The 27,196-nt window shown below is 40.5% G+C and overlaps 2 protein-coding genes and 1 pseudogene across 3 annotated transcripts in view; 1 reads left to right on the plus strand and 2 right to left on the minus strand.

The window, feature by feature from the left end:
* The window catches only part of WWP1 (WW domain containing E3 ubiquitin protein ligase 1), a 109,054-nt gene extending 95,846 nt beyond the window's left edge, over positions 1 to 13,208 (minus strand). Inside the window, exon 1 of one of the 2 annotated variants that reach the window (XM_039464379.2) lies at positions 12,826 to 13,208. The gene's annotated coding sequence lies outside the window, so the exon portion shown is untranslated. The remainder of the gene's footprint in view (positions 1 to 12,825) is intronic. The other variant, XM_039464381.2, reaches the window with a different exon arrangement.
* LOC141581389 (uncharacterized) overlaps positions 1 to 27,196 on the plus strand; it is an 85,892-nt gene that overhangs the window by 2,834 nt on the left and 55,862 nt on the right. The window contains exons 2-3 of the mRNA XM_074386618.1: positions 12,628 to 13,420; positions 14,982 to 15,042. Coding sequence (XP_074242719.1) covers positions 12,628 to 13,315 — 688 coding nt within the window. The 3' untranslated portion in view covers positions 13,316 to 13,420; positions 14,982 to 15,042. The remainder of the gene's footprint in view (positions 1 to 12,627; positions 13,421 to 14,981; positions 15,043 to 27,196) is intronic.
* Positions 18,622 to 21,124, minus strand: LOC101053492 (uracil-DNA glycosylase pseudogene; annotated as a pseudogene).

The following is a 27,196-nucleotide window of genomic DNA, read 5'->3' on the forward strand; positions in this document are numbered from 1 at the left end:
TGGCCTCAGTTTTCTTATTAAATGAGAATTAGAACACAGAACATATTGATAATCTCTAGCTTAGGATTATTCACTGAAAATAGTGCATATTTCATGAAAATATGAAATATCCAGAAACAAACCATCCATAATTGTACCAAACTCACAATGATTCACACAATTATTTTCCTCAAATATAACTTTATAAAGTTCCAATCCTTGAACACAAATTATTTTATTTTCTACTCTCCACCCCTATTTACAGTAAAAGCTACCCATTACCAACTAGATGGAGTCGTTGGCCAACATCAGAGAACAATTTAATTTATGCTTACAATTGTGGAAACAACTTTGCAACAATATTCTAGAAGGCCACAAGGTGGTGATGTTGCGCCATAAAATGAACGTTTTTTAAAAAATAAAATACATTATACCAACTTCCCCAAAATGAAACTGATAGCTTTCCTCCATTGCAAGCAAGGATATCAGTTACGATGTTTACTAGAAAACATAAGAAAGAAAAGAAAATGTATTCATCAAACTTAGTAGCAACTATTCCAATTTTTAACCTAAGCTGCTATTTAAAAGACAGACAAAAACATGGGGCTTTGGCAGCATTACTCTATGATCACACTGATTTTTCTTTCTCTCCCAGCTCCACCTCCTCCTCCACCTCTAAAAAAAACAAATATATTTTTACTTATCAGTCATTGATGAACTTTATTTTTCCTATCCCTAAGGAGATGATTCTTACTTGTCTTAAAAGAATTACTACAATTTAGCCATATCTACAAAACATAGACCTAAATGGTATCAGTACTAAGAATGAGGTAGTTTTTTTCTTTTAATTTGCTATAATTTCTCAGTTTCTTATACAATATTATGTTTGCATATTATACCAAACTACCAAAGCTGTTACTACATATATATATATATGAAATCATAAAACAAGTTTCCCACTCCTGTGCTGCATGTTTCTGAAAATATAATTCAAATAATACCAAGTGCATTAAAACTTGGGTTCCAAACTTGGAATCAACATACAAAAAGTGCTGTGTAAATATTTACCAGGTAGAAAGGTAAGATGATAAAACTAAAACCTAGTGTACTTAGGTGGGGCACCTGAGTGATGTAGAAAACACAGCCAGTCTTAAACACAGAACCTAAACCAGGCCACTGACTCCAAAATATAGGAAGAGTAAACATTTATTCAGCTATTATGTATCAGTCACTTTACAAAAAAATTATCGCTAACATTATTAATTATCCATTAGAATCATTATTATTCCCATTAACAGATAAGAAAAATTAGATTTTAGGAATTGAAGTAAATTGCCCAGGGCCATGAAACTAGTAAATGTCTGAATTTGAAGCCAGATTTTCTTGAGCTCAAAGCTCTTTTTACTACATATGCACTGCAGAAATAAAACATAAAATAAGAAGTGCTGAGCTAAACCCATGCCTTAAAATAAGAAGTTTGCTGTATCAATCTGAAGTTACTATTCTCTTGTTTTATCAACATAAGCTTAAGTCAGGTGGTTTTGTGAGCTGTTAAGCTAGCCTTTGAAAATGTCTTTCCTTAAGGTTAAGAGAGAAAGAACAATTAATCTTAAAAAGATAAGTCTTCGAAAGCGTAAGCACATTAAACAATGGAGTAGGTAAGCTTTTAGAGACTATGTTTAGTAAATAATTTCCACATATTCTGGGAAAGCAATCAGGACAACAGGACACGCTCACTCTAAGAAGATCAAACTTCATGTAATTCCATTACGTATAATCTCGTATTTCAAAATGGCACAAACATTTCCATAATTGGTCACTTGATTCAAACTGATATTTTAATAGTATATTTGCTTAACAGGCTTTTCCCTTATCAAAATTTTTTATGATTTTGGCATTTCTGAAATACACGTATTTGCTGCATTTATGAAGCACCAGAAAGCAGAGTCATGAAGGCTTGGAGCTGAAGCTGAGGATGAGAGGTGATTAAGAGAATTACTCAGAAACACAGGGCTTCTTTATGGCAGGCCAAATCCAGAACTGCTGATCAGACCAGACTAGCACTCTTCCACACTCTGCTGGTCATCAGGATATCATGACTCAAAGTTATGTTCATCTCAAAACATCTCCTGATTGTTTCTTAATACATTAAGTATTCTAATTTATCAGCACTTAAGCAGCCATGGAGATTTCCTAACTCTTTAATTCCAAAGTGCCAATTTCGAGTTTGAGAAGAGCACACTTTGGTAATGCAATGTAGAGAACAGTTTTTAAATCAGACAGGCCTACATGCAAACTTCAACTCTCTGCATATTTAACCTGAGTCTCATTTTCCTGTCTGTTAAATGAGGATACTAACACCAAATTAATATAGTATTGTGAGGCTTTTTTAAAAAGGTGTTTAATATTAACTCTGGGAAAGTGGAACTCTTTCTAGAATACAGAAGATGCCCAGTACTTGTTAATTTCCTAACCCTATCCCACTCTGGTCACCACCACTCTAACCACACTCCCAATAACTCTAAGGCACAGAAACTCTTCAGTATTTTTCTTCTATACTTTCACAATAATACAGAGAAAAGTAGTTAAAGCCATTTCAGTCACATAGCCATGCCGTAAAATGAAATACAGCAAAGCCCCTCACACATCTGCAGTAAGGATTAGAACAAAATTACATTTAAGAACCTGAGAAGAATATAGTGCTGCCACATTTTCTGTTATAAATACACAATTTCAAGATATTTTCAAGTTATTCAAGTAATAGATACACAATGTTAATTTCACTATTTACAAATACTATTCCTAAGCACTTTAAAGCACGCTGTAAAGTATAAATTTTCATCAGATATTCCATTCTTAGAGGAAAGTATTAGAATCCAAAATACAGGGACAATCCTTTATCCACAGATCCAAAATGCAAAAAGCTTAAAAAAACAAACCAACCAAAAAAACTGAAAGTTCATTTAGCAACAAAATCTTGCCTGATGTGTGGCTATTTATTAACCTTACTTATCCACACACAAGCATCTGGCAAACAAAGTACAGACACTGCCCTAGACTTCACGGGAGTTTTATGTAACAGTACATGAAATGTATTACCTTTCCAAAATTCAAGAAAATTCTGAAATAGATCTGACATCAATGAGAAGGTATTAAAGACTCACCCTAGTGAGTATGTACTGAAAACTAAGTGCCAGGTTTAAGTCACACAATGAAACTATGAATTGGGTATTATTATTCTCACTATACATATGACAAACTGGGGCTTATTATTATTCTCACTATACATATGATAAAACTAGGGCTTACTCAAGTTAACTTAAATAGTAGCATTCAGACCATGAGTGCCAATACTCAAATCTACGTTCGTATTACTTTATTTAAGGCCCAAGCTCTAAATAGCCAATACTTGAATGGAAAATTAAATCACAAAGAAAGTTTTAAAACAAGTTACAATTAGCGAAACTTTTAACCTAGAAAAATGGTATTCCTAAGTATAAGATATACCTTCCGTTGGGTATTCACTTGTAAATGTCGACACAATATTTCACAGGGCACAGACAAAAAGAGATGGCTACTGTTTTTCCCCTAAAGAAAGGGCTCACAGAGACAGCGAAAACAAACACAAATAGCATAGGCTTCTCATGGCTAGGTGCTGTGGCTCAAGCCTGTCATCCCAGCACTCTGGGAGGCCAAGGCATGAGGCTCACTTGAGGTCAGGAGTTCAAGACCAACCTGGCCAAACTGGTGAAACTCCCATCTCTACAAAAATTAGCCACCAGGTGTCCAGAACCTATAATCCCAGCTACTTGGGAAGCTGAGGCAGGAGAATTGCCTGAGCCAGGGAGGCAGAGGTTGCAGCGAGCTGAGACTGAGCCACTGCACTCCAGCCTGGGTGACAGAGAAAGACTCCGTCTCAGGAAAAAAAACAAAATAAAAAATAAAAACAATAGGCCCCCCAAACAGAAATGCCAACTAACCCTTTCCACTCAAATTTAGAAAAAAATAAATCATGGGTTTGGCATATTTTTGACCACAAGATTACTAACAGAGTAACCAATGTTTATTTCAATCATATTTTTAGTTTTTTTCCAGGAACACTCCCCAGTTTGAAGATCCACTCTTCAGATGACAGGCTCAGATTTTGGGTCCTGCTGGTCACAGGTCTGAGGAGGGTTTAAGTGAGGTAGCCCGCAGGTGTCATCACTGTGGCCCTAATGGTAAGAGTTAAAGATCAACTTGAAATTTGTTTTTGTTTTTTCATTAATTTAAAATTCAAACCTTTTCTAGTGACTTTCCAAGTCAACATCCTTATCCTAAGCAAAGGTTTTCCCTGTTAGAGACACATCATGCCCCCAGGCAACCAACTTTCTATTCAAAAGACCAAATTTAAAATTTGACACATTTCAGTCAAAAATCTCTATTTTTAAGTGGCTTACCTTAGCTAAGTGAAAAGCAATCAGACTATTTAACAATGAATCATAACTTCTAGCTTAACTCTTTCAGTAGGCATTTTTTAAAAAGAATTAGCTTCGCTCAAAAGAATTTCTGCTTTGGTAGAAGTATGGAGGAAATTTTTTAAACAAGGAAGTCTAATGGGTGCCTCTCTGCAGTATCATTTCTCTTGTCTACTCCTCACTGTAATCACTCTGTATCAGGTTTCTAGAGTTAGTTTGGATCAAGTCCTTGGCAATTACCTTAGGCCATTTTAAACATCTGGAAGGTTCAGATGTTAAGCTTTCTTTGTATTTACATTATACATGTGTACTTAAAGAATACTTGAGGGCTGGGCACAGTGGCTTATAATTTTAATTCCAGTACTCTAGGAGGAAGGGTAAGGTGAGTGAATCACTTGAGTCCAGGAGTTTAAGACCAGCCTGGGCTATAAAGTGAGACCCCGCCCCACCATCTCTACAAAAAATAAAAAATTAGGCAGGGCACGATGGCTCATGCCTGCAATCAATCCCAGAACTCTGGGAGACCAAGATGGGAAAATCACTTGAGGCCAGGAGTTCAAGAGCAGCCTGGCCAACATGGTGAAACCCCATCCTACTAAAAATACAAAAAAGCTGGGCGTGGTAGCACATACCTGTAATCCCAGTTACTCAGGAGGCTAAGCCATAAGAATCACTTGAACCTGAGAGGCAGAGGTTGCAGTGACCTAAGATTGCACCACTGCACTCCAGCCTGGGTGACAGAACAAGACTCTGTCTTGATAAATGAATGAATGAATGAATGAATGAAAAATAAAAAATGAGCCAGGTGTCCTGGCACATACCTGTACTCCCAGCTACGAGAAAGGCTAAGATGGGAGGATCGTTTGCGCCCAGGAGGTTAAGACTGCAGTGAGCCATGATTTTACCACTGCACTCTAGCCTTGAGTGACAGAATGAGATCTTTTTTCAAAAAAAAAAAAAGGGCGGGGGGATACTTTAGCTAGCTAGAAAAATGAACTCTGACAGAGCACACCAGGACCCCAAATAACCGACTCAGTTTCTACCAATAGTTTTCAAACTAATGTGCATAAAATCTCGTGAGATATTTGCAAAAATTGAAGATTCCTAAGCTCCACTCTCAAGAACCATATCAGAGATCTGGTCTCTGCACTTTGACAAACACTGGTCTATACTGTATTTCATCTAATGATGGTATAAATGATTTTTTGTTCCCAGGCTGCACATGTTAAGTCGGTATCCCAGATTTCATGCTTACTCTTTCAGCAACTTTTTTTTAAAATTAAGAAGTGAGATTTGGCCAAGTGTGGTGGTTAACGCCCGTAAATCCTAGCACTATGGGAGGTCGAGACCAGGGAGTCACTTGAGCCCAGGAGCTCAAGACCAGCCTGGGCAACATTTCCATCCCAAAAAAAAAAAAAAAAAAAAAAAATTAGCTGGGCATGGTAGTGAGTGACTACAGCCTCAGCTACTTGGGCAGCTGAGGTGGGAAGATTGCTTGAGCCCAGCAGGTCAAGGCTGCTATAAGCCATGATCACGCTATTGCTTTCTAACCTAGGAGACAGAGCTGTTTGAGAACCTGTCTCAAAAAAAGAGGAGGGTGGAAATTTGATAAGGAGCTCTGCCCATGCCAAAACTAAGCTAGAACTGTCTTTAAGAAATGAGTAGCTCACAGCAAAGTGAATACCTGTTTGAATTTTTAACGTAATAATGGGCTTATTGTGTCTAGCCACCATGCTTTCTGCTTTATAAACATTATTTCAATTAATCCTTACAAAAATCCATTAAGGAAAGTATTATTTACATTTTACAAAAGGAGAAACTGAGGTAATCCTGCCATTAAGCAATACTAACAGACTTTAAACTATGACTCTTAACCTGTATACCAAAAGTGCCTCTATTCTTAAAAACTTAAAAAGAGAAAAGCAATCTAGTTTGTTTATTTCTAAGGTAAAGAATATTCTACTTTATGCAAAACAGGTTCATTTAACAATTCTCTTCCCCAGTCTAACTAAACATAGACAAAAAGTGGTACATCTTGGCAAGTTGAGGCTAATACACAACCACAGTCTCCTAATTTCAAGTCAGGACTTAACAGTCTGCTTCCACCCAGACTAGTCAATCAGATTTATGAGTACACTGAACGGCTATCAAAAGAACTTGTTTTCCTTGTTTCATAAAAGGCTATCATACCTACATTCTGTTAATGCCAGGATGTTTTTTAACTACCCAAGTAATTTAAGGTAGGGAGGAGAGTCATCAAGAAGCACCTTCATGTAACTTTATCTGTGCCCTTCTTTGTGCCCTGGCCTTTCCTATTTCTATAAATCATGTTTCTCAGCACACCCAATTACCAAACTCCTCCCTCCAACAGCCAATGTACTATTTTCAGAAATTTGCAAAGAGATTTGCATTAGGATGCAGGGGCCCATTTTTAGTGTACATGAAATGCTTCAAAAATGCTTCGCAGCTATGCACTAATAACCTACATTCTTAAAATGAAATGCATTCACTACTCTGCTTGGAAACTATAATATAACAAAAACTAAGCACTCTTACTTCATCTCACCTTTAACCATGGCATTACTTAGCAGCCAACCAGAAGAACTAAAAGCAAAACAAAACAAAATACAGCTGCTGAGACTAAAAGTGATAGTGGATAAGGTTAAGCAACAAAGTAAGAAAAACACAGATAGCAATCAATGAATCTACCAGTTCTTGGAAAGGAGAAACAGTATCTTATTCATTGTATTTCCATAAGAGAGGATTTCCATTCAGTCTCTAGAAGGAAAGACAATTCTCTCTACTATAATGATACCTCTCCAAGGAAGAGTAGCTTATCCCAAGCTTTTTCAAGACATTGCAAACAGAAAATGCCATACGGGCTGGGGGGAGGGGAGGGCAGGGGACAGGTTGCTCACTCTGGTCAAGGCCAGAGTGACAGTCAAGAAACCCTGCTCCTCTAGGTCTTAAATCCAATCACAAGGGCAGACGGAATCTATCTCTGCCAATCTGTGGCCCCTTCTCTGCATGAGATGCTGTCTGTTCCAATTCATGAGATCGGGTAAATCACTATTTCTGAGCAGCATAGACTCTTGGGTCCTGTGCTTTCTTAGATCCCACAGCCCTCAAGTAGAAAGCAAGTCAATCCTGCCCCATTATAGTGACATACTAGGAAAAACCTCAGAGGCCACAAATGTTCTCTTCTTTTCTAACCAAGGATAGTGCCAGCTATTCTCATCTACATAGTAAGACAGATGTGCTGTCATTTGCACTTTTTAGACTCAAGTTTTCCTTGTGGCCTGCTCAGACTCAAAATTCAGACTGGGAAAAGTAGTAAGCTGCCTAAGCTTCAGCTTCCAAAACAGTTTTCCGGAAGCCCTGTATTGGTGTAATAAAGCTGATGCTATATTTAAATAAAATTTATGGTAATCTGTCACACTGGTGACCCCAAATGGACTCACACATTTGTACCCTTGAACCTGGGCTAGATTTGTAACTTACTTTAACCAGTATAATGAGGCAGAAATGACACTGTGCCACTTACAAGCCTAAACCTTAAAAAGATTTGGATGCAGTCTGGGTGCAGTGACTCACGCCTATAATCCCAGCACTTTGGAAGGCCATGGAGGGAGGAACACAAGTCGAGGAGTTCAAGGCCAGCCTAGGGAAATATAGCAAGACTCATCTCTACAAAAACTTTAAAAATTTAGCTGGGTGTCATAACATAAACCTGTAGTCCCAACTACTCAAGAGGCTGAGGTCAAGGCTGCAGTTTAACCATGACTCTGCCACTGAACTCCAGCCTGGGCAACAGAGCAAGACCCTGTATCAAAAATAAATAAAATTTAAAAAATAAAATATAAAGCAACGATTATTTACCAACACACCTATTTCTCAGTTGTCATGAGAACCAAATGATAATACAGTTACTCTTTAGGCCAGGTACGGTGGCTCATGCCTGTCATCCCAGCATGTTGGGAGGCCAAGCAGGGGTGGTTCACAAGGTCAGGAGTTCAAGACCAGCCTGGCCAATATGGGAAAACCCCATCTCTACTAAAAATAAAAAAATTAGCTGGGCATGGTGTAGTCCCAGCTACATGGAAGGCTGAAGCAGGAGAATCACTTGAATCCCGGAGGCAGAGGTTGCAGTGAGCCAAGATCATGCCACTGCACTCCAGCCTGGGCAACAGAGTGAGACTCCATCTCAAAACATTTATATATATATATATATATATATAGTTACTATTTAAAAATGTGAAATGCTATACTAACATACAGTATAATAGATACTCTTCATAATGCCAGAAAAAACAGTGAAATTCATCTCTACAAGTGTTTTTATCATTTTTCCTCCATTAAGTATTAGTAACTAGTTCCCTGGATACCACTATAAAGGAAAATTTATTGGGTTATTCATTGCTCATTATAATTATATCATATTTTTTATTCTAAGAGTAAAAAAGAACTTTTTTTTCTAATAATTACAAAATCAAAGTTTATTAACATGTAATAACATGCTATGATTACCTACTACCAGGGAGATAATCTTATAGGTACAGAAAGGTCAACAGTTTACCAATCACACTATGCTTTAACCATACTAGTTAGCTACTTAATCCATCCAAAAATAACTGAATAGGAATCTTCATTTACTTTGTAAAGTCTCCATTTTTATTTGACAAAGCCTTCTGAAAGAAAGTATTCGGAAGTAAGGTATAAATGAATAGAGAAGAAAAAGTTCTTAAAGTTTCTTATTTCACTTACATCACCTGCCTCCTCCCTAACCCCCAGCCCAAATTAAGACAAAGAAGGCAACAATCCAAATGAAAGCTCTGACATTGCTAACTGCTCTTCTCTACCCAATTCATCCCTCAGACTCCAGCTCTCATGCACTATTAAACAAGGAGGGTAGATACTCTGATAAAAGTCTAGGACTCAAGAATCACAAAATGTTAAGAACTAGAAGGAATCTTGTGGGATTATCTAGTCTTGCTGACAAGGTCATTTAAAGGCAGCAACTACATTCAACTGATGATAAAGCCATTACATTATCTTCATACAAGAAAGAAAACCATCATTGTTAACAATCTCCTGATTCCACTTTACCCACCAGCTGAATGATGCTTTGAGCAAATCATTTAAATTCTTGGGCTAGTTTTCCTGTAATATAATAGTAAATAACATTAGTCAAAATTCACTGTAAACTGTAAACCACAACAAAAATATAATATTGTATCTCTGTATATATACAGCATATCTCTACAGTAAGAGTTCTTATCAGTATATAGAAGAATCTGAAGGTTCTACGGTTTTAAAAAGCTCCCAGTAGGCAGGGCACAGTGGCTTACACTGTAATCCTAGCACTTTCAAAGGCCAAGGCAGGCTGATCACTTGAGCTCAGGAGTTCAACACCAGCCTGAGCAATATAGTGACACCCCATCTCTACAAAAAAAAATACAAAAATTAGCCAAGTGTGGTGGCAAGAGCCTGTGGTTCTAGCTACTCGGGAGACTGAGGCAAGAGAATCTCTTGAGCCTAGAAGGAGTGAAAGAAATTTTGCCTCAGGGGAAAAAAAAAAAAAAGCTCCAACTAATTCTGAGATGGGTGTCATGGATGAGCTTCAGATGGTGCATGGACTCCCCTAAAATTATAGCCACAAAGCACAGGTATATATGGAAGTTTTCCAGGCCAGCAGATTTCTTAAGTTTCACCAAGAATTACTAATCCCCAAAAGGTTGTAAAGTAGCACACCTATGCTGAGGGTAAAGCTTCATGATTGTGCTCAAAATGGTACCACGTTCTCCCAACCAACCTGGATCAGAATCAGTTATTTTTACTTTCTTCATTTGCCCTGTCATCACATTTTGGCTATTCTACTTCCTTTCTTCCTTTCCATTCACATGCACCACACCTCAGTCCCCCCACTACCCATGACTACAATACCTGGGAGGTCTTTCTACCTCCAGGCTCTCCCTACCTAATTCACACTACAGGCTGCTATCCCACTAATCCTTCTGAAACAAAGCGTTCAAATTGTTTCACTCACAACTCAAAATCATCTGTGGAAGCCCCACCACCTAGTAAATCCAAGGTTCATAAGCCTGGCATTAAAAACAACCCATACCCGGGCGCGGTGGCTCAAGCCTGTAATCCCAGCACTTTGGGAGGCCGAGGCGGCTGGATCACGAGGTCAAGAGATCGAGACCATCCTGGTCAACATGGTGAAACCCTGGCTCTACTAAAAATACAAAAATTATCTGGGCATGTTGGCGCGTGCCTGTAAATCCCAGCTACTCAGGAGGCCGAGGCAGAAGAATTGTCCGAACCCAGGAGGCGGAGGTTGCAGTGAGCCGAGATTGTGCCATTGCACTCCAACCTGGGTAACGAAAGTGAAACTCCGCCTCAAAAAATAAATAAATAAATAAAAACAACCCATAAACTGTTCCAAATTTTTACTTCATGTTTTATCACCCTTTATCCAAATACAAATAACACTATGTTCCACCCAAACATAATTACTTGCCTCTCCCCAAACAGGAACTCTGTGCTCTCTTAGAGATCCCTCCCTGCTTGGATTACCTTTCCTATCTATCCAAAGTCATAGTCATCCTTCAAAACCATGATTTCAAAAGCCAGAAGCTCTACAAACTAACTCTCTTATCCCTACCTTGCCAAGTAAGATCTGAGCTCTACTTTCTTTGAAGTTGACTTTTGAGAGGATTTTGAGACTGTTTATGAAAAGTATATATTAAAAGACAAATAGGGCATTTGTGTATAGCACTATGTACCTAATTAGTGTAAAAGCAGAAACTGCTAATCAGTTCATCTTTGTATTCCCCAAAATACCCCCCACAATTATGCAGTAAATGCCTAAAAACCATACGAGGAAGTAAAGGAAATTTCAGCCACTGTGGGGTAAACAGCAAAGATTACTATCTTTTTGCAGGCAGAGACTTTATCTGTGACATTCTCGATTATGCTGACTTCCAAAAAACATAACTAATAATTATTGCTTTTCAAAACCCTGATGTCGTAGGTCTTACCAGCAGTTTTGCATTTTAAGGTAAGAACTATCTGAAAATGTTAATAAGCTAGGTTTCAAAGAACTATTACACATACTTTACAATTCCCAATCTGAGTAGCTCCCAACACTTGGCCATTATACTTTCCATTTTAAAAATATTAACTATTTATGAAAAATGATCATTTCTAGTCGCAGCTAATTTCCAACTTGATAGCTAAAAACAAGTCACACAATACAAGAATGACTTTCTTTGCTTGCATAACACACACAGATTTGGTGAGGCAGGTAAAACGGATTTACAAATACACATGAACTCTTGAAAAAAAAAAAGAAAGAAAAAAAACCTGCAGATAACTGTAAAGCAAGTATTTCTGGCAAAAACACCAAACGGGGAAAACAAAGACAACTTTGGATATGATTTTTTTTCCCCACTACTATTACCAGTAACATTTTAAAGCAGAAACACAAAATCTTGTTCCACATTAACCTACACACAAAAAAAATTTTGTTAAACTTATCAAATAGAAAAAGAAAGCAAAATCAAGCCCCTGGAAAATGTTTTACTGGAAGAGTGAATGTCAAAATTACAACAGATGCTACTCTTCTTTGGTAATGAAGGTTTCATATAATTACCAGAGCAAAGAAAACTCCAAATCCACAGAACAGAGGACTGTGAACAAGACTGACCATTTAAAGGTCGTAAAGATAAGGAGCAAACAACAAAATGAAATTTTTTAAAAAAGAAAAGGAAGATTAAAGGTAAGTGTGTAAGTCACAGACAAGATAAGAACTGCTAAAATCTGCAAGGTCACAGGGACCTACCAGGTCACAAAAGGTAGAGGTGGGGGTTGCGCTGGGGTGGGGGGGCAGGGAGGGGAGCTGCAGAGTCGGTGAAGAACCGGGAGTGACAAAAACCTGTCAGAAAAAGGCATTTCGAGGCTGGAGTCCTTGGTCTGCAACGCTGAAATTGGGGTGAAGCTCAGGGCACGGGCAATGAGTCCATTTGTGTTCTGAGTGAGGTGTTAGGAAAAGGTGAAGGAAGGCGAAGAGAAGGCTAAGGAAGAACTGCGGCTGCAGAGTCACGGAAACACTTCGCTCCGCTCCAGGATCACTGGCACAGGCCTGTGCCAGGGCCAACTCGGGGCAAGACCCGTGACCCCACCCCAGAAAACTCCCGGCTCCCGGGCTGGAGAAGGCAGCCAAGGCAGGGCGGACCGTCCTCCCATCGGCCCTTGGAGGGTCCCGCCTGCGGGCGGACGGCGCCGGGTGCCGGGCACTGCGGCCGAAGCTCGGAGCCCGCGCCCCCTCCCTCCCCACCCGCGTCCCCAGCCCCGCGCCCCCAGCCCCGCGCCGCGCAGTCCTTACCCGGCGCGAAGCTGTCGGCTCCCGGCAGCCGGGCGGCCACTGCACGGCACCTCTTCCTGCGGCGGGCGCCCTCACCCTTCCGCGCCCAAGATCGCCATCTCTCAGCAGGCGCGGCGGCGGCAGCCACCCAGGCGTCGGCCCCGGCAGCCCAGGCCGCCTCAGACGCTCGGAACCCGCACGCCGAGCTCGCCGACACCCGACCCTCCCCCCACCCCCACCCCGGCCACGCGCCACCCCCAGGCGACCCCACACCTCCCTTCCTCGGGAGCGCGCTGCGTGGCAGCGTCGCCGGCGCCGCGCCCCGAGCGCGCGCCTCCCCGCCGGCCCCGGCACCGCGCGCGACGCCGCGACCGCCCAAAGCCTCCAACTCCGGACCCGGAATCGGCCTCCCCCGAGCATGCGCAACGAGGGCTCTCGGAGGCTGCTTCGGGAGAACTCCGCTCCTCCGGGTCCTGCGAGCGGTCCCGCGAAGGGGAGGGACAGCCAATAGCGGGGAAGGGCGGGGCCTGAACCTGTGGAAGGGGCGGGGCCGCCGCTGAGGTTTGGGAAGAGGCTGTTCTAAGATCGCGCTGGGCCCTGAGAACTCGACTTTCCGGTAAGTGGCCGATTCCAGAGCAGGACTTCTTAAGGTCCTGGGGCGAAAGTAGGCTGTTCATAAATACTCCTTGACCTAGCTGAGGGTTTGACTTAGAACCCATTCCAAGAGTAAATAATTGCATTTATCCATGGTCATACTCGAAGACTTGCAGTCCATTATTTATTAATCAAAACCTTCATCCCCCGTGCCCTCACTCACATCAGCCCAGCGATAAAGCTGATGCTTACTAAGCAAGTACGCGTGTTGGCACAATTAACTCACACAACAATCCCGTAAAGAAGTGTCTACTGTCTCCATTATACAGAAAAGTCAACTGGTTTAGGAGGTGCTATTGGTTATGTGTATTGCTTTTAGAAGAAAGGCCAATGTGCAAATAGAAGTTAGTGGAACCGCATTACTTAACACATGATCCGGTTTTCTACTTCAGAGAAGCAGAAGCCTTCAGGCATGGATTTCTACAATTTTTACCCAACCACCTCATCAACTCTCCCATAGATTATCCCTACGTCCACACTTGTTTTCCTTCTGTCTGGGAAGCTAGATGTCCCTGCCCACTCCACTGCCTGCTCTCCACTGAGAGCAGTACTTTGGCACTTTTTTTTTTTTTAGACAGAGTTTCACTCTGTCACCAGGCTGGAGTGCAGTGGAGCGATTTCTGCTCACTGCAACCTCTGCCTCCCAGGTTCAAGTGATTCTTCTGCCTCAGCCTCCCGAGTAGGTGGGACTACAGGCGTGCACTACCACGCCCATCTAATTTTTGTATTTTTAGTAGAGACGGGGTTTCACCATGCTGACCAGAATGGTCTTGATCTCTTCACCTCATGACCCAGCCGTCTCGACCCCCAAAAGTGCTGGGATTACAGGCATGAGCCACCGCACCTGGCCTCCTTGGCACATCTTTAACTTCGCCCTCTCCACTGCCTACAACTACTCAGCATAATCACGTTTTAAAACTAGGTCCTAAACATTTTGGGAGGCCAAGGCAGGTGGATCACTTAAGGCCAGGAGTTTGATACCAGCCTGGCCAACATGAGAAAACCCTGTGCAGTTTGGCTGTGTCCCCATGCAAATCTCATTTTCTTTTTAAGTGGAGTCTTATTCTGTCATGCAGGCTGGAGCACAGTGGTGTGATCTTGGCTCACTGCAACCTCCACTTCCCAGGTTCAAGTGATTCTCCTGCCTCAGCCTCCCAAGTAGCTGGAATTACAGGCACACACCACCAAGCCTGGTTAATTTTAATTTTAATTTTAATTTTTTTAAATTTTTAGTGGAGACGAGATTTCACCATCTTGGCCAGGGTGGTCTCAAACTCCTGATCTCAAGTGACCCACCTACCTTGGCCTCCCAAAGTGCTGGGATTACAGGTCTGAGCCACCACACCCAGCCCCAAATCTCATCTTGAACTGTAGTTTTTCATAATATCCACGTGTCATGGAAGGGACCCAATGTCAGGTAATTTAATCATGGGGGCAGTTACCTTCATGCTCTGCTGCTGATAGTGGGTGAGTTCTCACAAGATCTGGTGGTTTTTTAAGGGGTTTTTCCCACTTTTCCTCAGCACTTCTCCTTGCTGCCACCGTGTGAAGAAGGATGTGTCTGCCTCCCCTTTTGCCATGATTGTAAGTTTCCTGAGGCCACTGCAGCCATGCTGAACTGTGAGTCAGTCAAACCTCTTTCCCTTATAAAAATTACTCAGTCTCAGGTATGTCTCTATTAGCAGCACAAGAACAGACTAAAGCATGCTGTCTCTATTCTACTTTTAAGAATTTTTTAAAAAATTTCTTCAAATATGTCTACAAATGTGTTGGTACGTCTGCCCTCAAAAAGTGAAGCCTAGCCAGGCACAGTGGTTCATGCCTGTAATCCCAGGATTTTGGGAGGCCAAGGTGAGAGGATCACATGAGCCCAGGAGTTTGAGGCCAGCCTGGACAATGTAGTGAGACCTCATCTCTACTAAAAATAAAAAAAAATTAGCTGGGAATGGTAGTGTGCACCTCTAATCCCAGCTACTCTGGAGGCTGAGGTGGGATAGTCACTCGAGCCCAGGAAGTCAAGGCTGCAGTGAGTCATGATTGCATCACTGCACTCCTGGTGACAGAGCAAGAGCAAGACCCTGTCTCAAAAAAAATAAAAACAAAACAAAACAGGAAGCAGAGGTTGCAGTGAGCCAAGATTGCGCCACTTCACTCCAGCCTAGGTGACAGAGTGAGACACCCTCTCTCTCTCTCAAAAAAGAGAAAAAAACAATGGGGCCTTATTCTCTTCCAAATGAATATGGACTGTAATTAGTGACTTGTTTCTAATAGACATAATATAGCAAAAGTGATAGTGTGTCACTTCCAAGACTCGGTCATAAAAAGGCATCATGGAGCCTCTCCCAGTTTCTCTCAGATCATTCTAAGCTGCCATATGGCAAAGACACATGAAGCTGCCCTGTGTAGAAGCCCACATGGCAAGGAACTGAGACATCCTGCCAACAACCACCAGAGTCTGAGGCCTGCTGCCATCACCATGTGAGTGAGACATCTTAGAAGTGGATCCTTCAGCCTAAGTCAAGCCTTCAGATGATTGCATTTGACTGCAGCCTCATTGGAGACCTTGAACCAGAACCACCCAACTAAATTACTCTCAAATGCTTAACCCATAACAACTATAGCTGTAAAATAAGTGTTTGTTCTTTTAAGCCACTAAATTTGGGAGATAATTTGCTATCCAGAAATAGATAACAAATACACTAATCCTGTTGTTCTTAACTTGGGAACCATTTCATATCCCGGGAGACTTTGGCAATGGCTTACCACATTTTTTCATGGGGGTAGGTTGGATGTTCCATTGGCACCTAGTGGGTACGTGCCACAGATGGTGCTGAACATCCTACAGTGCACAAGACAGCCCTGCCACCCCACTCAAAAACAAAGAATGATCAGGTCCAAGTGGCATTAATGCTGAAGGTGAGAAAATCTGCCCCAGCCTATTTTCCCTTGCACCTTACAAGTTTCTTATTTCCCTGTACATGTGAAAGAGGTAGGGTTTGCTTTATTTCCACTACTCATTTGAATACTCTTTACTTGTTTCTTTTTTTTCTTTTTTCCACTTTTATTTTAGGTTGGGGGATACATGTGCAGATTTGTTACATGTGTAAATTGCATGTCACTGAGGCTTGGTGTGCAAATGTTCCTGTCACCCAAGTGCTTGTTGCTTAACCCTCTTTAGTATTCTCCTCATTTTCATGCTTCCCTGCTGGTCAAAGCCCAAAACTCAGATAGCATAGAGAGCAGTGCCCCTTAGGACAATCTATGCTTCCTTAAGAACTCCTTTGAAGCAGTGAAACAACAACATGGGGCAGCCCTCTCCTTTTTTGGTGGTCCTCTCTCCTATTTACCTTCCTATAATTACAGCATAAAGTAATCAGGTATATCAGTCTTAAGGGGTTCCCACCCCTTAAGATATAACTTAAAGCAGTTATATCTTATGAAGGAAATTATTTCTGGTGAAACTCATGTGTAATATATATATATATATATATATATATATATTACACATGAGTTTCACCAGAAATAATTTCCTAATATATATATAAATAATTTTCTAATATATATATTAGAAAATTTCTAATATATATATATATACACACATAAATATGCATATGTATATACATATATACATATATACACATATGTATACATATATACACATACATATGTATACATATATATACACATACACACACACACACACACACACACATATATATATATATATATATATATTAGAGACAATTTCACCAAGTTGACTAGCTGCTCTTGAACTCCTGACCTCAGGTGATCCACCCACCTTGGCCTCCCAGAGTGCTGAGATTACAGATGTGAGCCACCGCACCCGGCCTCTGGTGATACTCGTTTTAATTTTTTTTATAGACACAGGGTCTCACTATTTTGCCCAGGCTAGTCTTGAACTGCTGGCCTTCTTGCCTTGGCCTCCCAAGACACTGGAATTACAGGTATGAGCCACCATGCCTAGCCTTTTTATTTTTATTTTTGTGATAGTCTTTTTTTTTTTTTTAACAATCTTTAATTACCAGCCCCCCAGTCCAACTCTAACCCAACTAACAGCAAAAATAGCACCGCCAAGATCAAGGATGGAGGTGTAGACCCAATAAAGGAAAATAATATGTATACATACATATATATAAAATATGTATATGTATATATACATGTATATATACATATACATATACATATATATGTATATATAAAAAATATGTATATGTATATATGTGTATATATACACATATATATGCATGAGTACTTAAAAAACTAAAACTTTGCAGTGTTGCAGAAAAAAATATCCCAAAGTGATTTCAGTCGGTAAAAAAACAGCACTTGACAGTCTGTGGGGCCTTAAAAACCCCAACTGTAGATAACCCTAGGAGAAAATCACCCCCACCCCATAAAGACAAAATTCCCTTTTCTCCTCTTCCTTGTTCAAATTCCACTGCTTATTCCACCAACACCCAAGGAATAACAAGACCCAGCTTACTTCCCTCGGCCCCTGTCTGTTAGGGCTCACAGCAATCTTAGCAATCGTCACCTCTACTATAATCAGGAAATTGAGCCCTAATTTCTGGGCCAGATTCTGGAAACTTACAAAATATCCTTATGCTTCGAGGGGCCTGAGGATTCCTTCAAAAATCAAGGGGGCAATGGAACAGGCAGAGACTAGCATGCCTGCCCTGCAGGGCTGAGACAAGGGGGCCTTTCTAAGCAAAAACACCCCAACACCTGTCACTGAAACCAGGCAAAACTACGGAGCAGCAGGCACCAAACTAGGACTCTTCCTAAAAGGTGCACATCTCCCCGCTTCCGCCATAAAGGCAAGGGAGATAAAGACAGCCAACTGAGCATTTGACATCATCTGTTTTCGGAGAAGTTGGTGTGTTTTAGGCCGAAGCCCTGTTGCAGAGGAAGACATTTGGTCAAAGGGTAGCCTTTGCTCTTTGTGGCTGAATACAGTTACCATTCCGGGGCAGCCTGGTTCGTGGGTGCTTTTTGGAAGCTTTTCCTCCTTATGCAGAGTACTTAAGAATTAATAGGAAAATTTTCAGTGGAACTTCGTAACTGACAAATACGTTAACAGCAGCTTCTCAAAACAGCAACAATAATAATAACAGTGGAGAGAGGCCACCCCTCAGCTGATGATCACATCTCCTTCCAGTCCATAGGCTTCTTGCCCGACTTCTGCAGCAGCTCGTTGGTCTTAGAAAAGTTTCTACATCCAAAGAACCCTCTATACACTGACAACCGGAGGGATGAGCCGTCTATAGGACATGGTGCTGCTTCCTATCAATGGCACTGCACTTCTTCTGAGCATAAGAGCCCCAGAGCAAGAAAACAAGGCCATTCGAGTTCTGATTTTGCTAGGACACACTGCATGGGTGAATTGCTCTCAGCCTCTCTCCTTATGAGAGTTGGCTTGATGCACCTTAACCGTGAGGACACCGTTGAGTAGCAGGACACCTTGCTTGGCCTACCCAGATAAATCTCCATGGCCAGGATGAACAAAACCCTCTATGTCTGTAGAAAGCTCTTTATAAATGTTCTGCAAACTGGGTGGAGGTGGAAAAGGTCTTTGAACACTAAAGCAGAGCCCGTGAGCTTGATTAGGTCCATCATACGGATCCCGTCCCAGGACGACAACCTTCACACCTCTTATGTCACTCACCTGGGTCCAGGTGAAGACTTGGTGTTGGGGTGGATAAACCGTGTTTTCTTTCTTTCTTCTGCAACAAATCCCATTTGCTTGATAAAATACGGTTTTCCGAACTCCCCGCTGAGCTGCTTCTTCCAGCTCTCCCCAAAGCCCACGAGCACGTTGCGGGCCACGTGTCTGAGGAGGGCCACAGCCTTGTTCCTCTGGCACGTGCTCAGCGGCGAGGAGGGCGGCGTCCCGGGCTCGTCCTGCTCGGCCGGGGCCTTCTTGGAGGGGCAGGCCGCCGAATCTCCGCTCTCTTCGGCCACTGCCGCCACGCCAGTCCCCAGGTCAGCTGGCTCCGGGATGGGGGCGCGTCGCTTCCTGGCGGGGTAGGGGAGGAGAAGGAGTAGAGCATCTTCTGGAGGCAGCGAATTCGCGCCGCCGGGGAACCCGCGAGGCTGGTCCTGGCTGTGGCGGTCAGCAGCAAACTGGCCGATACTCTTTTAATTGAACGGAATGAGGTATTATTTATATACACTAAACCTCATTTAAATGGTACAGTTCAATAAATGTTAACAAATAAATACACCAGGGTAACTATGATCACAATCATGATAGAGAACATTTCCCACACGGTAAAAAGTATTCTCAGCCCTTCCTCCAGCCGAACTACTTCTGGTCCTAGGCAACTACTTGTTTGCATTCTGTCACTATAGAATAATTCTACTTTTTACATAATTTTGTTTTTTATTTTTGAGACAGGGTCTTGCTCTTCCACCCGTACTGGAGTGTTGTGGCAAGAACACAGTTTATTGCAGCTTCAATCTTCTGGGCTCAAGGGATCCTCCCGCTTCAGCTTCTTGAGTAACTGGGACTAGAGGCATGTGGCACAGGGCACGGCTAATTCTTTAATTTTATGCTGAGATGGGGTCTTGCCGTGTTGCCCCGGTTCGTCTCGAACTCCTGGCCTCAGGCAATCCTGCCTCAGCCTGCCAAAGCACTGGGATTACAGGTGGGAACCACTGCACCTGGACCCACTTTTTCAAGAATTTGATATAAATGGTAGCATCCAATATATACTCTCCTGTTTGTGGTTTCAGCTCAGCATATTTTAAAGATTCATTCATCATATTGTGTGCAGTAACTTTCTTCTTTTCTAGTGCAGTAGTAATCCCTTGTATGGATTTGCTACAATTTATGTTTGTCCTATTCATAGGTAATTGGTTTGTTTCCAGTTTTTGGCTATTATGACTAAAGATTCTATGAATGTTTGGTTAAAAGTCCTTGTGTGGGCATATGTTTTCATTTTTCTTGGATAAATAATGCCTAAGAGTAAAATAGCTAGGGCATATGGTCATGTATCTGACTTTATGATAAATTGCCAAACTGTTTTCTGAAGTAGTTGTACCATTTCCATTTCTATCAGCAATATATGGGAGTTCCAGTTGCTCCATTTCTTCTCCAATGCTTGGTAATCCCTTCTTATTTTTTATTTTTGTGTTTAAATTTGTATTTTCCTAATAACCAGTCATGTTGAGTATCTTTTCCTGTCCTTATGGACCATGTGTGCATTTGAACATAAGTATCTGTCCAAACCTTTTGTCTACTTCAAACTAATTTTTTTTTCTTATTACTGGGGTGTGGATATTCTGTGTATATTCTATCTTTTATACTATCCTTTGTCAGATATTGATGTTGTGACTATTTCCTCCCAGATTATGGCTTGCTATAGTAGTCATCCTCCAAGAGGGACCCCATTGATTCTGGCCTCCTAGTATATACACACTCTTGTACAGTACTTTCCCCTATTGACTGACCTATGTGACTAAGAGAAAATTGTAGAAGCGATAGTATGGGGCTTCTGAGGCTATATCATTAAAGATATTGTAACTCCCACCTTGCCCCCCTTGTGTTACTTGCTCTAGAGAAAGCCAATCCTTTAGCAAGGCTCTTGCAGACAGGAACTGAGGTCTCTTGATAAATGGACAGCAGCAATTTGCTTCCATACATGGCACCTTGGATTGGATCCTCCAATCCTTCTCAAGTCTTCAGATGACTGCAATCTCATGTGACACTCTATGTCAGAAGTAGCCAGCCAAGAAATTAATATATTTCGGATCTGCAAAAACTGTGAGAAATAATAAATCATTATTATTGTTTTCAGCCACTAGGTTTTGGAGAAATTTTTTGTTCAACAAAATATATTTGCATTTTTCTTTTCTTAACAATATGTTTTGAAAAGTCAATGTTTTTAGTTTGATGAAGTTTGCATCATTTTGTGACATGTTTAAGAAATTTTACTTACTCTAAAACAGTGAAGATTTATTAATACCTTTTTTCTTAAAGTTTATAGCTTTAGCTTTTACATTTGGGTCTATAATCTATTTGAAATTAATTTTTGCATATGGTGAGAGAAAAGAGTCAATGTTCATTTTTTTCTCTAAATGGATGTATGGTTGTTTCAACACCATTTGTTGAAAAGACAATCCTTTCCCCATTGAATTACTTTGGAACTTTCGTGAAAACTCTATGTCTATTTCTGGACTCTGTATTCCTTCCATTGAACCATATGTCTATCCTTACGCAAATATCACACTGTCTTGATTACTATAACTTTAGAAAGTCTTAAAATTGGGAAGTGTAAATTTTCCAAATTTGTTCTTTTTCAAAGCGATTTTGACTCTTCCAGGTTCTCTGCATATTTTATGCTTTTTGATGCTGCAAGGGATCTTCAACATGTTCATAGACATATGCATATTTTGAAAAAAACTGCATGGATTTTAAAAATTTTACCCCCAAACGAACTCATACTAACTTGTAACAACATGTATTGGCAGGATCTAGTTTGACTCATTAAGAAGTATAAGACATCAGTTTAAAAAAAGCCCCTATCAGAGTAGCATGAATTCTGCTAGAGTTGAAGAAGAACAAACATCAAATTTATGGGGAAGCTTGGGTAGAACAATAGTAAAATCATCGATATATTAACGAAAAATTTATGGGGACAATGCACCAAAGAAATCAGCAGTTTACAAATGGATAATTCATTTTAGGAAGGGAGGAAGATTATGTCAAAGATGAAGCCTGCAATGACAGACCTTCCACATCAATTTGCAAGGAAAAATTTCATCCTGCTCATACCCTCATTCAAGAGGCCTGACAAATAGCAGGAGAAGCAATAGCCAACACTATAGGAAACTCCAATCTCATAGTTCATGACATCTGACTGAAAAACTAAAGTGGAGCAAACTTTTCACTCAACAGGTGCCAAAACCATTGTTCCCAGATCAACTGCAAACAAAAGCAGAGCTTTTAATGGAAATTTTAAACAAGTAGGATCAAAATCCTGAAACATTTCTTTTAAGAATTGTAACAGGAGATGAAACATGGCTTTATCAGTATAATCCTGAAGACAAAGTACAATCAAAGCAATCACTACCGAGAGGTGGAAGTGGTCCAGTCAAAGCAAAAGCAGACCTGCCAAGAACAAAGGTTGTGGGAATAGTTTTTTGGGATGCTCATTTTGCTTGTTGACGTTTGGGACAGCCAAAGAAAAATAATATCTGCTTGTTACAAGAGTGTTTTCAGAAAGTTAGCTAAAGCTTTAGCAGAAATATTCCTGGAAAAGCTTCACCAGACAGTCCTTTTCTACCACAACAATGCTCCTGCTCATTCTTCTCATCAAACAAGGGCAATTTTGCAAGACTCTCAATGAGAAATCATTAGGTATCCACCTTATAGTCCTAATTTGGCTATTTCTAACTTCTTTTTATTTTTTAATCTTAAAAATCTGTAAAGGTCTCCCATTTTATTCAGTTAATCGTGTAAAAAAGACTGCATTGACCTGGTTCAATTTCCAGGACTCTCAGTTAGGGATGGATTAAATGACTTGTGTCATTACCTACAACCATGTGTCGACCTTGATGGAGCTTACATTGAGAAAGAACCTTTCTATTCTTTATCTTTATCTCTTAATTCAATTTTTCCATGAACATTTTGAAGTCCCCTCATATTATAAATGATATTTCATTTTTAGTGGTTCATTAATAGGGTATTTAAATATAATTCTTTTTTTTTTTTTTTTTTTTTTTTGAGACGGAGTTTCGCTCTTGTTACCCAGGCTGGAGTGCAATGGCACGATCTCGGCTCACCGCAACCTCCGCCTCCTGGGTTCAGGCAATTCTCCTGCCTCAGCCTCCTGAGTAGCTGGGATTACAGGCATGTGCCACCATACCCAGCTAATTTTTTGTATTATTAGTAGAGACGGGGTTTCACCATGTTGACCAGGTTGGTCTCGATCTCTCGACCTTGTGATCCACCCGCCTCGGCCTCCCAAAGTGCTGGGATTACAGGCTTGAGCCACCGCGCCCGGCCAATTCATTTTTTAATATTAGTCCTGTACACTGAGATCTTGTTTAAAAACCTATGAGTTCTAGTAGTATTTTATAGATTTCTTTGTATTTTCTATGTATACAATCACGTTTCTACAAATAAAAAGTTTTATTTTTCCTTTCCATTCTGTATGCTTTTATTTCCTTTTCTTGCCCTATTGCACAAACTAGAACATCCAGTACAATGTTGAACAGAAGTGATGAGAAAGGACATTATTAACTTGTTCCTGATTTTCAGGAAAAGAATTCAGTGTTTTACCATCAAGTATGATACTATCTGTAGGTTTTTTGTATATGTAATTTACGAGTTTGAGGAAGTTCACTTCTTTTCTTAGTCTGCTGAGAGGTTTTTTATATTTTTAAGATAAGGTCTCACTCAGTCACCCAGCCTGGAGTGCAGTGGCGTGATCATGGCTCACTGTAGCGTCAATCTCCTGGGGTCACGTGATCCTTACACCTCAGCTTTCTGAGTACCTGGGACTACAGATGTATGCCACCATGCCCAGCTCATCTTTTGTAGAGACAGGGTTTCATTATGTTGCCCTCACTGGTCTCAAACTCCCAGACTAAAGGGATCCTCTCACCACAGCCTCCCAAAGTGCTGGGATCACAGACGTGAGCCACTGTGCTTGGCCTGTCAAGAGCTTTTTAGTAATGAATAAATGTTAAATTTGTATCAATGCTTGGCGAGGGCTAGCATCTATTGAGAGGATCTCTTTGTTTTTTGTATTTAGACTATTAACATGATTAATTAAATTTTTTTATTTTCAAATGTCAAACTAACCTTACATTTCTGGAATAAACCACACTTGGTCATGGTGCATTCTCCCTTGTATACATTGATAGGTTTTTATTTGCCAATGTTTTAAAGGATGTTAATGAATCCAAGTTCATTAGGGATATTGATCTGTAGTTTTCTTGTAATATCTTTGTCTATATTATCAGGCTAAGACTGACCTGATAAAATGAGCTTGGACATGTATCCTCCTTATCTATTACCTACACTGGGAGTTTTCTTTTTGAGAAACTTTAAACTGTAAATTTAATTTCTTTTATACGCCGGGCGCAGTGGCTCAAGCTTGTAATCCCAGCACTTTGGGAGGCTGAGGCGGGTGGATCATGAGGTCGAGAGATCGAGACCATCCTGGTCAACATGGTGAAACCCCGTCTCTACTAAAAATACAAAAAATTAGCTGGGCATGGTGGCACGTACCTGTAATCCCAGCTACTCAGGAGGCTGAGGCAGGAGAATTGCCTGAACCCAGGAGGCGGAGGTTGCGGTGAGCCGAGATCGCGCCATTGCACTCCAGCCTGGGTAACAAGAGCGAAACACCGTCTCAAAAAAAAAAAAAAAAAAAAAAAAAATTTCTTTTATAAATTAAAGACAGGTCACATTTTCTATTTTTTTTCCATGCTCATTTAAGTAATTTTGTCTTTTAAGATATTTGTGCATTTCATTTAAGTTTTCAGGTTTATTGACCCTGAATTGTTAATATTTCTTTGTTATTCTTTAATATTTGTAGAATTGTAGTGATGTCCCATCTTTTATTCCTAATATTTTTACTTTGTATATTCTCTGTCTTTTACATGATCAGTTTGGTTAAAGGTATTTCAATTTGATCTTTTGGAAGAAGAGTTTTAATTTCATTAATTTTATTGTCTGCTTATTTTCTCTTTCATTTATTTCAGCTTTCATTTTAATTACTGCTACATTTCTACTTGCTTTGGGTGTATTTGCTCTTCTTTTTATAAATAAACCCAGCTACTGGGGAAGCTGAGATGTAAGGATTGTTTCAGCCCAGGAGTTTGAAGCTGCAGTGAGCCATGATTACACCACTACACTGAGCCTGGGTGACAGCAGGACCCTGTCTTGAAAGACAGAGAGAAAGAAAGAAAGAAAGAAAGAAAAAGAAAGAAAGAAGGAAAGAAAGAAAGAAAGAAAGAAAGAAAGGGAAAGAAAGACAGAGAAAGAAAGAAAGGGAAAGAAAGAAAGAGAAAGGAAGGAGGGAAGGAAGGAGGAAGGAAGGGAAAGAGGGAAGGAGGAAAGAAGGAAGGAAGGAAAGAAGGAAGATAAAGTAAGCGGAAGGAAAGGAAAGGAAAAGAAGAAAAGGAAAGGAAATGGAGAGGGAGGGAGAGAAGGAAGGGAGATAGGGAGGGAGGAAAGGAAGGAAGAGAGAAGGAAAGAGAAAGAAAGAGAAAAAGAAAGAAAAGAAAGAAAATAAATTTAACTGCCGTTGTAACGGTACTAAGACGTGTGAGTTTCAGTGCTGATGATGTCATGAGAGCTCTATCCTCATGGGTGGGATTGGTCCTCTTATAAAATGGTGAATTCAGTCCCCTCTAACTTTCTCTTTGCCCTTCCATCTTCTGCCATGTTATGACACAGCAAGAAGTCCATTCTCAGATGCCAGCACCTTGATCTTAGACTTCCCAGCTTCCAGATTCACAAATGAATAAATTTCTGTTCATTATAAATTACCCAGTCTCAAGTATTCTCTTATAGCAGCACAAAAGGGACCAAGACATGCACCATTTTGGTGTTGTTTCCTTCAAAATATTTTTCTATATCATTGGTTTTGAGCTGTTTGATTATGATGTGTCTTTGTAGGATTTGCTATGTATTTACATACACAGGGCCACCCTTTGAGATTTAAATAAAATTGGCTCCAACCCCTTAGCCAACAGCCCATTGGAAATCTTGTCTCTCTCCCTCCTACAGCCTCTCTGAATTCCCAAAAACATATGTTCACATGGTCTCTTCTGGCTGTGTGAATAAGCTCCTAATTAACTTTTGCTTTCACATATACACATCCCACATGGCTGGTCTCTTTTCTGTTCTACACTTGACACAAATCTCAAGACTCTTTTTAATTTCTTCTGATCACCCTATCCCCCTAAAAAGAAAATGTCACTTATAAATGTTGTCCTTTGTTTGTAGCATCCTCCCCCCTGAGAGTGGAGACAAAAGGGATTTGCATACAGCAATGCAACCAATTTGGAATTGGTCTTTGGGAGCTCCCTGCTTACAGAAGCCCTTCAGCCAACCCAATGCCAGGAATTTCTTACCAGTTGCTTCTCTCCACACACATGGTGTTGATTCTTCTCTTCACTCCCTTTTCATACAAATTATTTTTTATTTCTTAAGTAGAGTGGTCTGCTTATCTCTCTGTTTCATTATGTTCTTCCAAACCATGCTCCCGGGATATTGCCTCTTACCTTTGTGCAATATGTTAAGGCATCTTTCTCGAGAACATGATATATTTTCTAAGAGAAATACCCATAGAAAATGTCAAAATCACTTTTTTTCATCTCACGAAATAATAATCTATTTTTACGTCATCTATTCTGTTCCTTTCATTTTTCTTTTTTTGTTTTTGTTTTTTGTTTGTTCATTTTTTTTAGATAGGGTCTTGCTCTGTTGACCAGTGTGCAGTGGTGCAAATGTAACTCACTGCAGCCTTGACTTCCTGGGCTCAAGTGAAAAAAAAGGCTTGTTTTGAACTCCTGGACTCAAGCGATCCTCCTGTCTTAGCCTCCCAAAGTGCTGGGATTATAGGTGTGAGCCACCATGGCTGGCTTCACTATCACTTCTAACAGTCTCTTCATTAAAAGAATATGAAGAATGTTAAATAATATAATATTAGAATATTAAAGAATATAAAGAATATGGCATATATTCTTCATAATTCTT

Source organism: Saimiri boliviensis, chromosome 15 (assembly GCF_048565385.1).
Source record: "Saimiri boliviensis isolate mSaiBol1 chromosome 15, mSaiBol1.pri, whole genome shotgun sequence".
Lineage (NCBI taxonomy): Eukaryota > Metazoa > Chordata > Mammalia > Primates > Cebidae > Saimiri > Saimiri boliviensis.